The 11,954-nt window shown below is 72.8% G+C and overlaps 1 protein-coding gene across 1 annotated transcript; it reads left to right on the plus strand.

Moving 5' to 3' along the window:
- The first annotated feature begins 2,395 nt into the window (after positions 1 to 2,395).
- MECP2 (methyl-CpG binding protein 2) lies at positions 2,396 to 8,414 on the plus strand. Its single transcript, XM_075727256.1, is given in 5 exon segments — positions 2,396 to 2,430; positions 6,853 to 7,093; positions 7,095 to 7,198; positions 7,283 to 8,259; positions 8,347 to 8,414. Coding segments are annotated over 5 exon segments (1,425 nt in total).
- The last annotated feature ends 3,540 nt before the right edge of the window (positions 8,415 to 11,954 follow it).

Here is an 11,954-nt window from a genome sequence, read left to right on the forward strand (position 1 = left end):
GGGTGGCCGGGGTGTGAGGTGGCCATGGTAGCCCTATATGGTGCCTATATGGGGGGCCGTGGAGTTGGCATGGTAGCCCTATATAGTTCCCCTGTGGGGGGCCATGGGGTGGCCAGGTAGCCCTATATGGCACCCGTATGGGTGGCCACGGGGTGGCTGGGGCACGATGTGGCCATGGTAGCCCTATATAGTGCCCATATGGGGGCCGTGGTAGCCCTATATGGTGCCATATGGTGGCTGTGGGGTGGCCGGGGTGCAAGGTGGCCATGGTAGCCCTATATAGGTTCCCCTATGGGGGACTGTGGGGTGGCCATGGTAGCCCTATATGGTGCCCGTACGGGGGGCTGTGGGGTGGCCAGGGCGTGAGGTAGTCATGGTAGCCCTATATGGTGCCATATGGGGGCTGTGGGGTGGCCGGGGTGCGAGGTGGCCATGGTAGCCCTATATAGTGCTCCTATGGGGGGCTGTGGGGTGGCCATGGTAGCCCTATATGGCACCTATATGGGGGGCTGTGGGGTGGCTGGGGCACGAGGTGGCCACGGTAGCCCTCCATGGTGCCCCTATGGGGGGACTGTGGGGTGGCTGGGTGTGAGGTGGCCATGGTAGCCCTATATGGTGCCCCTATGGGGGGCTGTGGGGTGGCCGGGGTGTGAGGGTGGCCATGGTAGCCCTATATAGTTCCTCTATGGGGGGCCGTGGAGTGGCCAGGTAGCCCTATATGGCACCCGTACGGGTGGCCACGGGGTGGCTAGGGCACGATGTGGCCATGGTAGCCCTATATGGTGCCCCTATGGGGGGCTGTGGGGTGGCCAGGGTGCGAGGTGGCCACAGTAGCCCTATATGGTGCCATATGGGGGCTGTGGGGTGGCCGGGGCACGAGGTGGCCATGGTAGCCCTATACAGTGCCCCTATGGGGGCATTTGGGGTCCCCCTGAGGTACCCGGGGGGTGCTGGGGTCCCTGAGGGTCCCCTGAGGTGCCCTGCGGCCATTTGGGGTCCCCCTGAGGTACCCGGGGAGAGGGTCCCTGAGGGGCTGCTGGGGTCCCTGAGGGTCCCCCTGAGGTACCGGGGGTCCCCTGAAGGTCCCCTGAGGTACCCGGGGGTGCTGGGGTCCCTGAGGTCCCCCTGAGGTGCTCAGGTGCCATTTGGGGTCCCCCTGAGGTACCCGGGGGTGCTGGGGTCCTGAGGGTCCCCCTGAGGTGCCCTGCGGCCATTTGGGGTCCCCCCTGAGGTACCTGGGGATGCTGGGGTCCCTGAGGTCCCCCTGAGGTGCTCAGGTGCCATTTGGGGTCCCCCTGAGGTACCCGGGGGTGCTGGGGTCCCTGAGGTCCCCCTGAGGTGCCGGGGGGCCATTTGGGGTCCCCCTGAGGTACCTGGGGGTCCCCTGAGGTGCTCAGGTGCCATTTGGGGTCCCCCTGAGGTACCCGGGGGTGCTGGGGTCCCTGAGGTCCCCCTGAGGTGCCGGGGGGCCATTTGGGGTCCCCCTGAGGTACCTGGGGGTCCCCTGAGGTGCTCAGGTGCCATTTGGGGTCCCCCCTGAGGTACCCGGGGTGCTGGGGTCCCTTGAGGTCCCCCCTGAGGTGCCGGGGGGCCATTTGGGGTCCCCCTGAGGTACCTGGGGGTCCCCTGAGGTGCTCAGGTGCCATTTGGGGTCCCCCTGAGGTACCCGGGGGTGCTGGGGTCCCTGAGGTCCCCCTGAGGTGCTCAGGTGCCATTTGGGGTCCCCCTGAGGTACCTGAGGGTCCCCTGAGGTGCTCAGGTGCCATTTGGGGTCCCCTGAGGTACCCGGGGGTGCTGGGGGTCCCTGAGGTCCCCCTGAGGCGCCCGGGGGCGGCGGGGGAGCCCGCGGGGTCCCTGAGGCGCCCGCTCGGCGCTGCCGAGGGGAGGGCGCGGGGCGGGGCGGGGCGGCGGCTGCCGGGGACCGTTACGGCCGTTAGATTTCAAACCCCTTCCCAGCCCGGAGGGGGGCGGCCGCTCCCCGCCCCCTTTGGGGGCCGTGACGGGCGGCGCCGGCGACCAATGAGAACGCGGCGTCCCGGCGGGGCCCAACGGGCGGCCGCGCGCGCTTCGGCGGCCCCGCCCCCCTTTGGAACGTTGTAACTGACAGCGCTTCCCGCCAATTCCAACGGCCGCCGGGAGCGCGCCGGCCCCGCCCCCGGGGGGAAAGGCGCCGGCCAATCGCCGCCCGCTCTCGCCTTGAGCGGCGGGGGGGGCGGCCAATGGGCGCGCGGGCGGGGCGGGGCGCGGGCCGCTCCGGGTTTCCTCTCCGGCTCGGTTTGGGCCCCCCCCCCTCCACACGCGCGCCCTCCCTCTCCCCCCCGCCCCCCCTTCGCGTCCCCCCCCCTCCCCCCCCCCCCCGCGGGTTTCTTCGCTGCGAAGAAACGCTGCGAAGAAAATGGCGGCGGCGCCGAGCGGAGACGAGGAGAGGCTGTGAGTGACCGGCGGGGGCGGCGGCGGGGGGGCGGGCGGGGGGGGCGGCGGCGGCGGGGCCGGGGGGGGGGGGAGGGGGGAGCGGGGGGTCCCGCCGCTGTTTTCCCGCGCGCGCGAGACCCCCCCCCCCTCCCCGTGCGCGCGCGCCCGGGCGGGAACGGGGAAGGCGGAGGGGGGGGGGTGTGAGGGGGGGGGGGTGTTGGGGAAGGGGGGGGGGTGTGCGCCGTGAGTGCGTCACTAACGGCCGCGGCCCCCCCGCGCCGGCACCGGGGGGCGGGAGGGGCGCCCCCGCTGCGGGGACCCCCCCCCCCCGCTGCACCCCGAAATGGGGGTCCCCCCCCAAAACCCCGCCCCCCCCTCCTGCGCGCGCTGAAGGAGGGACCCCCGCCCCCAAAACGGGCGCCCCCCGCCCCCCAGGGCTGCGCCCTAAAGAGGGACACCCCCCCCCCCGCGCCCCCAAAATAGGGACCCCCCCCCCGCGCCCCTAAAGAGGGCCCCCCCAAAAGGGCCCCCCCGCTGCACCCCTAAATAGGGCCCCCCCCGTGCACCCCCAAATTCTGCCCCCCCCGCCCCTAAAGAGGGACCCCCCTGCGCCTCCAAATGGGGCCCCCCGCTGTGCCCCTAAAATAGGGACCCCCCCCGTGCACCCCCAAATGGGCCCCCCCCGTTGCGCCCCTAAAATAGGGACCCCCCCGTGCGCCCCCAAATTCTGCCCCCCCCCTTACGCTGGGCCGTGAAATATGGGCCCCTTTGGCGGGGCGCGAAATAGGGACCCCCCGGGGGCGCCCTGAAATGCCCGCCCCCCACCCACCTCCCCCCCCAAAAAAAAACCCCTGCGACCCCCGGCTTCGTCCCGCCGGCGCCAGCCCCTCGCTGCGCCCCGAAATCCCCCCGATTCCCCCCGATTCCCCCGACGTACGGCGCCCACGCGCCGCCCCGGAACAGCTCGCACGCCGTGCCCCAAAATACCCTCAATTACCCCAAAACGCGGCGCTCGTGCTGCGCCCCGAAATCCCCTCAATTACCCCAAAACGCGGCGCTCACGCTGCACCCCGAAATCCCCCTGATTACCCCAAAATGCAGCGCTCACGCTGCGCCCCGAAATCCCCTGAATTACTCCAAAATGTGGCGCTTGCTCCGCGCCCCAAAATCCCCTCAATTACCCCAAAACGCGGCGCTTGCGCTGCGCCCCCGAAATCCCCTCAATTACCCCAAAACGCGGCGCTCGCGCTGCGCCCCGAAATCCCCTGAATTACCCCAAAATGCGGCGCTTGCTCCGCGCCCCAAAATCCCCTCAATTACCCCAAAACACAGCGCTCGCGCTGCGCCCCAAAATACCCTGAATTACCCCAAAACGCGGCGCTCACGCCGTGCCCCGAAATCCCCTGAATTACCCCAAAACGCGGCGCTCGCGCCGTGCCCCGAAATCCCCTGAATTACCCCAAAACGCGGCGCTCGCGCCGCGTGCTGAGACGCCCCCAAATTACCCCATGCTGCGCCCCGAAACGCCCCGAACTCCCCCAAACTCCCGCGCTCGCGCCGACCCCTCGGTGCGCTCCGAAATCCCCCGAAACGCGGCGCTGCCGCCGAGCCCCGAAATCCCCCCCCGCTGCCCCCAAATCCGCCGCTCGCGCCCGCCCCTCGCTGCGCCCCGAATCGCCGCCCTCGGCCCCGTCCGGCGGACGCCGTCGAGCTCCGGCGCCGCGCCCTCGTGCCGAAGTCGCCGTCGGCGCCCGCTCCTCCCCGGCAGCACGCGGCCTCCTCCGAGCCGCCGGCAGCGTCCCGTCCCGCGCGCCCCGTCGACGCCGGCCGGCGTCGCGCCGAGGCCGAGCCGTCCCGCCGACGCCGACCCCCTCCGCCGAAACGCCGCGCTCCGTCGGCAGCGTCCCGCGAGCGCCGACCTCCTCGCTCACAGCCGCCGGCCGCCCGCCCTCGACAGCGCTCTCGGCGTCTCGCGCCGCGCCGGCGACGAACCCCTCGACGCGGCGAGGAGCGCCGCTGCCGTCCCGCTCGGCGCCGGCCCTTTCGGCGGGACCCCGGCCCCCGCACGGTGAGCGCGGCCGCGCTGACGCCTTCGGCGCCGTCCGAGGCGTCCCGCGAGCGACGGCGTCCGCCGTGCCGGCTCTGGCTCCCGCTCCCGCCGGCGCCGAGCCCCTCGCCGGCGCTCCGCGTCCTTCGCCTCTGCCTCGCTCGCGCCGGGTGCCGACCCGCGCCGGGACGGGCTGCGCTCTGCGGCTCCATCCCGCCGGCGACGGCGGAGCGGGGAGAAGCTCGCCGGGGCCACGATGCCGTCGGAAAACCCATCCCCGCGGCGCCGTGCCCGCGCGGTGGTCGCCTGCGCTCCGGCACCGCCGCGTCCCCGGCTCGGCCGGGGCGGGAGATTCGTCGCCACGACGTTGTTTTTTTTCCGGCGATCGTTAACGCTAACGAGATCCGACCTCCCCCCGGCGCCGGGGAGCCGCGCCGGACCCCCGATGTCGCCCCAGCCCCGGGGGTTTCTGCCCGGCTGCGCCACGGGACGGCACCGGGCGCGCGGGGCGGCTTCCCGGCAGGTTTTTTGGCCGCCCGGCGTTCCCGCTTGCCGTGAGCCGGGGGTCCTGCGGGAGCCGTGGCCGCCCGGGGGTTCCCCCCCGCCCCGCTTCCCCTTTTCCCCGAAGTTCGGCGTCGGCGCGGCCGGCGCCCTCCCCCTCGCTCCCCTTCCCGCCTTTTCGGCGAGCGCTCGCCGCGACCTTTGGCAATCCGGCGCGCGGGGGGGAGCCCCGTGCCGGGCCGCGCCGCCACGGCCTCCGCGCCGCTCCCCCCGCCGCCGCCGGGGCGAGGGGGGGGGTCCCGGCCGGCCCCCTCCCCGCTGCCGCCGTCCCCCCGCGCGGCTCCCGGCTCTGCCGGCGGCCGAGCGAGCCGGTGCCCGTATCCAGTGCGACACACGGCCTCCTGATTAGCGCCGGGCCTCGTTAGTGACACACAGGGGCCATTCTTTGACGAGCGGGGGCGGGCGGCGGCCGGGGGGGGGGTCGGGGGCCGGCGTGGGGGGGGGGGGGGGGGGGGCTCCTAATCCCCGCTCGCCGCCGCGCATCCCGCCGCCGGCAGCGGATCAACCCAGCGCCGGCCCTTCCCCGCCGGCCACCCGGGGGGGGCCCCGTGAGCCCCCCGACGCCCGCCTGAGACCCCCGGGGGGGGGGTCGGCGGCGGGGGGGGTGTTTATTCGGGGCTGCGTTCGCCCGACCCGCGCCGCCCCGGCGTGAGAAGCGGGGCGCCGGCGCTTAACGAGCCCGTAATTTCCTGCCGGCTTCTCGGGGGGTGCTGCGTCCCCCCCCCAGCCTCACCTTCTCTGCTCTTTCCTTGCCAGGACGGGACCCGCGCGCCGGGCGGCCCGACGGCACCGGATGGCGTTTGCCGGCGGGAGAGAGCGAGGACGGCGGCGCGGGGGCAAGCAGGGGGTCCCTGCCGCGGCCCCCGGGGACGCCGGCGTCCCCAGGAGGAGCCTCGCGCCCCCGAAAACGCTCGGCGGGGGGCGCGGGCGGCGCCCCGGCGGCTGCCGGGCTTTGCCGAGAGCCTGCGCCCGTCGCGGGGGACGGCGGCCGCGTCCCCGAGGGACCCCGCGGTGGGACGGCGCAGCCCCCGCGCCTCGGGGGGACGCCGGCCTGGGGGTCCCGGGGGTCCGGCGGCGGCCGCCAACGGGCCCCGAGCGCCACCGTGTGCCGGCCGGCAGCGCGGCGCGACCGCCGTGCCCCCCCGCGCCCAAACCCCCGTCCGCGGCGGGGCGGGAGCGGCGGGGGGGGCCGGCGGCGGGGGCCGCGCGCAGCCCACCCGGGCTATATTTAGCCGCAGATGCGCCGGTCACTCTCCGGCGGGGGACGCGGGGACGCCGGACCCTCGCCCTCCCGCAGCCGCGGCCCTGCCGGCGCGGGCGCCTCGGCGTCACCCCAGCTTTTCGGGCGGGGCGTCCGGCTTCGCCGCCGCTGCCCGTCGCCGGGGCCGATCCCCTCCTGCCGCCTCTGCCGCCCCGCGAGGTTCCCCGGGCGCTTCCCCTCGCCGTTTATTTACCAACACTTTGATATTTTTTTTTTTTTTTTCCTCCCCGCAGCCGTAATTACAGCCCCGAGCGGAGCCGCCTCTCCTCCTCCTCCTCCGCTCGCTCCTCCTCCGCTCCCGTCGCCGGCCCGGCGGCAAAGCCTTCGCCGCCGGACCCATCCTTCGCCGGCCGGACCGCGGCACCGCCGCGCGCGCTTTGCCCGATTCCCCGCCGTTTGTCCCCGTTAACCGCCTTGGGGGGGGTGCGCGTGACCGTTTCGGCACCGATTTTTCAGGGAGACCCCGCGCCGTGGACCCCGCGCCTGCCGGAGGAGCTGCCGCCGCCGCCGTCTGTCTGTCCGTCGGCGCCCGCGGGTCCGTCCCGGCGCTGAGCCCTCTGTGTGTTTGCAGGGAGGAGAAGTCGGAGGAGAACCTACAGGCGCTGAAGGAGCGGCCCCCCAAGGCCAAGAAGGTGAAGAAGGAGCGGAAGGAGGAGAAGCAGCAGCAGCAGCAGCAGCATGAGCCGGCGCAGCCCTCCGCCGAGCCGGCCGAAGCCGGCAAAGCCGAAACCTCGGAGGGCGCCGGGACGGCGCCGGCGGCGCCGGAGGCTTCGGCTTCCCCCAAGCAGCGACGTTCCATCATCCGGGACCGGGGGTCCCATGTACGACGACCCCACGCTGCCCGAGGGCTGGACCCGCAAGCTGAAGCAGCGGAAATCGGGGCGCTCCGCCGGCAAATACGACGTCTACCTGATCAAGTGAGTGCCGGGAGGGCGCCGGGAGCGGGGGTCCCGCCGCCCGCGCCCCCCCCTGACCCCTTCTCTTCCCCCCCCCCCCCGCAGCCCGCAGGGAAAAGCCTTCCGCTCCAAGGTGGAGCTGATCGCCTACTTCGAAAAGGTAGGAGACACCTCCCTGGATCCCAACGACTTCGACTTCACCGTCACCGGCCGGGGCAGCCCTTCCCGGCGGGAGCAGCGACCCCCCAAAAAGCCCAAATCCCCCAAGGGCCCCGGGACGGGCCGGGGCCGGGGCCGCCCCAAGGGCAGCGGGGCGGCCAAGCCCAAGACGGCGGCGTCGGAGGGCGTGCAGGTGAAGCGGGTGATCGAGAAGAGCTCCGGCAAGCTGCTGGTCAAGATGCCCTTCCAGCCGGGGCAGCCGGGGGCCCGCGCCGAGGCGGGGACGGCCACCACCTCGGCTCAGGTCCTGGCCGTCAAACGTCCCGGGCGGAAGCGGAAATCGGAGCCGGATAGCCAAGCCGTTCCTAAAAAACGGGGACGGAAACCGGCGGGAGCCGCGGGGACGGGCGGCCCGGCGGGAGCCGCGCCGGAGGCCAAGAAGAAAGCGGCCGCCCCGCCGGCGGTGCAGGAGACGGTGCTGCCCATCAAGAAGCGGAAGACGCGGGAGACGGTGGTCCTGGAAGCGCGGGAGACCGCCAAGCCCCCGCCGCCGCCCCCCGAGCGCGGCCCCAAGGGACCCAGGAGCGCCCGCAGCCCCGGGCGCCGCAGCAAGGAGGGCAGCCCCAAGGGGCGCGGCGCCGCGCCCCCCGCCGCCCCCCGCCGCCGCCGCCCGGCAAGAAGGAGCGGGGGGCTTCGCCGCCGCCGCCCCCCGAGCCCCCCGCCAGCCCCAAGGACAGCGCCAGCCCCCCCCGCGCCGGCTCAGGACTTCAGCGGCAAGGGCTGCTCGGAGGAACGGGGGGGCCCGGCGGCCCCCGACGGCTGCGCCAAGGAGCCGGCTAAGACTCACCCCCCGCCGCCGCCGCCCCCGCCGCCCTACAAACACCGAGGGGAGGCCGAGCACAAAGACACTGCCTCCTCCTCCTCTTCTTCCTCCTCATCCTCCTCCTCATCCTCCTCCTCCTCCTCCTCCTCGTCGGCGGCGGCAGCCCCCCCGCCCCCCAGCGCCTCCGTGCCGCGGCCCCCCGGCCGGGAGGAGGCGGTCGACACCAGGACGCCTGTCCCCGAGCGGGTCAGCTGACTGTGAGCGCGCCCGCGGGCGGACAGACCGACGGACGGACGGACGGGACCCCCCCCCCCCCTCCCCCCCCAACCCCCCCCAGCATCCCCCTCCCCGCTCCCCCCCGCCCCGCGCACGCAGGCAGCCACACGCACCCCCGCCCCGCGCACCCCCGCAGCCCCCCGCCGACCCCCCCATCTCCCCCCCCCCCCCCCGTTTTTATTACCGAAAAGCACAGCGAGGGGCGCGGAGCCCCCCCGCCGGGGCCCCCCCACTTTGCACTTTCGTCTCTAGAAAGCAGGGGGGGCGTCCCCCGGGACCCCCCCGAGGCCGGGCTGGGGCGGGGGGGGGGGCTGCGGGGGGCCGGGGGGGCGTCTCCCCCCCCCCCCCGTCACCGCTTTACTCGTTCTTCCAGTTTTTTGTTCCACGTTTTTAGCCTATAGGGAACCATTTGCACTAAGGGGGCTGGCGGGGGGGGGGCCGGGGGGATCCGGCCTCCGGCCAATGGGGAGGGGCTTTGCCGGGGGCGGGGGGGGGCGGGGTGGGATCCGGTCTGGAGCAGGATGGAGGCTGGAGCCAATCAGGAGCGGCTCGGTGGGGTGGGGATCCAGCGTTGAGCCAATCAGGAGGGGCGTTCCGTTGGGGCGGGATCCGGTCGCCAGCCAATCGGGAGCGACTCTCGGTTGGGTCGCGAGCCGGTTTCGAGCCAATCGGGAGCAGCGTTCAGTTCAGTGGCACCCACTCGCCAGCGAATCGGGAGTGGCGCTTCGTAGGGTCGGGATCCGGTCGCGAGCCAGTCAGGAGCAGCTTTCAGTTTGGCTGGGATCCGGTCGCGAGCCAATCGGGAGCGGCTCTCGCTTGGGTCGCGACCCGGTTCCGAGCCAATCAGCAGCTTTCAATTAGTTTGGGATCCAGTGATGAGCCAATCAGGAGCGGCATTGAGTAGGGGTGGGATCCGGTCTCGGGCCAATCAGGAGTGACGCTCGGTCAGAGCGGGATCTGGTCTCGAGCCAATTGGGAGCAGCTTTCGGTTCGGTTGGGACCCAGCGTTGAGCCAATCAGGAGCGGCGCTCGGTAGGGGTGGGATCTGGTCTCGAGCCAATCAGGAGTGACTCAGCTGGGAGGCGGGGTGAGGTCTCCAGCCAACGGGGAGTGCCGGTTGGCTGGAGGGGATCTGGTGCCGGGCCAATCCGGAGGGGCTCTGGAGGGGGGGGGGGGGGGGGGGGGGCGGGACGACGACGAAATGGGTGTAGGTCTGATTGTGGGTCACTCCAGGTTGAGGCGGGATCGAGTCCGCAGCCAATCGGGAGCGGGAATCGGTCTGGAGGGGGGGGGGGTTGCGGCTCTGCCGCGGCGGGGAGGCGATCCCGTCTCCGGCGGGGGTGGGATCCGCTCGCGGTGCGGCCGGGATGGGGCCGGATCCAGCCCCAGCCTGAGCAGGAGTGACTCTGGGTTGAGATGGGATCCGGCCATGATCCAATCAGGAGTGGCTTTGGATTGGAGGGGCGGATCCGGTCTCTATCCAGCAGGGAGTCACGCCAGATTGGGGCGGGATCCGGTCTCGGACCAATCGGGCGTCGCTCTGGGGTGGGCTGGGATCCGGTCTAGAGCCAACTGGGAGAGACGGTGGGCTGGGGCGGGATCCGGCCTGGAGCCAATCAGGAGAGCCTGTGGGGCGGGGTGGGGATCCAGTCTAGAGCCAATCAGGAGAGACTGTGACTTTGGAGCAGGAGCCAGTCAGAGGTGGCGGCAGCTTGGGGCGGGATCCGGTTCAGAGCCAATCGGGAACGCCTGCGTGTTGGGGCAGGATCCGGTTCAGAGCCAATCGGGAACGCCTGCGTGTTGGGGCGGGATCCGGTTCGGAGCCAATCGGGAACGCCTGCGTGTTGGGGCGGGATCCGGTTCAGAGCCAATCGGGAACGCCTGCGTGTTGGGGTGGGATCCGGTTCGGAGCCAATCGGGAACGCCTGCGTGTTGGGGCGGGATCCGGTCTGGGGCCAGTCAGGAGAGGCTGCGCCTTTGGTGCGGGATCCGGTCTAGAGCCAATCGGGAAAGACTGTGACTTTGGCGTGGGAACAAGCCTAGAGCCAATCAGGCGCGAGTGCGGGTCGGAGCGGGATCCCGTCCAGAGCCAATCAGGCGCGAGCGCGGGTCGGAGCGGGATCCGATCCGGTCCAGAGCCAATCAGGCGCGAGCGTGGGTTGTGGTGGGGGGGGGGCAGGGATCCGGCTGACCCGACGGGGGTGACCCAGCCCCGGGGGGGGGGGTTGGGATCCGGTCTCCGTCCCCCGGCAGCCCTAGCCCCCGCGCGGCCCCCGGCCCCGGGGGGGATCCCGTCCCTGGGGGGGGGGGGGGTCCCCGTCCTGCACTTTACCGGCCCCGGGGCGGGGGGGGTCGATCCCCGGGGGCCCCCGTTCTTCCACCCCCCCGGGACTGTTAGCGCTTGGCCCCCCCGCGGGCCCCGGCTCCTCATGGCAATAACGGGGGGGGGGGGGGGCCCAAAACACGGCGAAAAGAGCAAAAACGAGCGGGGGGACCCGGGGGGGGATCCGGCGGGGGGATCCGGCGGGATCGGGGAGGGGGGGGGGGCGGAGCCGCCGGGGGGGGGGCGACCCCGCACCTATTTATTATCTCTAGTCGCGCGAGGAGACGTTTGCCTTATAAATTTACAAGAAAAACCCCTCGGCTGTCGATTCTTCTTGGGGGGGGTCCGCGGCGCCGCCCCGCCCCCCTGCCCCGGGGGGATCCCCCCGCGCCCCCCCCCCGCCCCCCCCCCGCCCCGCGGGGCTCTGTGTCTGTGCTGGAGTGATCTATAAATCTGTGTACACCCAACGCCTCCCGCCTCTGACGCTTTCATTCGGGCTCGCTCGGGCGCCGGATCCCCCCCGCTCCCTCCCAGATCCCCTCGGCCGGCGGGGGGGGGGGGAGGCCGCATCGCTCCGCGGGGCGTCAGCGGATCCCAGATCGCTCCGCGGGGTGTCAGCGGATCCCGGATCGCTCCGCGGGGCGTCAGTGGATCCCGGATCGCTCCGCGGGCATCAGCGGATCCCGGATCGCTCCGCGGGGGTGTCAGTGGATCCCGGATCGCTCCGCGGGGTGTCAGTGGATCCCCGATCACTCTGCAGGGCGTCAGCAGATCCTGGATCACTCCGCAGGGTGTCAGCGGATCCCAGATCGCTCTGCGGGGCGTCAGCAGATCCTGGATCACTCCGCAGGGTGTCAGCGGATCCCAGATCGCTCTGCGGGGCGTCAGCAGATCCCGGATCGTTCCGTGGGGCGTCAGCAGATCCCAGATCGCTCTGTGGGGCGTCAGCGGATCCCGGATCGCTCCGCGGGGTGTCAGCGGATCCCAGATTGCTTTGCGGGGCGTCAGCGGATCCCGGATCGCTCCGCGCAGTGCCGGGGCTGCAGGTTCCTGATCGCTTCATGGGGCGTCAGCAGATCCCCGATCACTCCATGGGGCGTCAGCGGATCCTGGATCGCTCCGCGGGGTGTCAGTGGATCCCCAATTGCTCCGCGGGGTGTCAGTGGATCCCCAATTGCTCTGCGGGGTGTCAGCGG

Source organism: Pelecanus crispus (genome assembly GCF_030463565.1).
Source record: "Pelecanus crispus isolate bPelCri1 chromosome 24 unlocalized genomic scaffold, bPelCri1.pri SUPER_24_unloc_1, whole genome shotgun sequence".
Taxonomy (NCBI): Eukaryota; Metazoa; Chordata; class Aves; order Pelecaniformes; family Pelecanidae; genus Pelecanus; species Pelecanus crispus.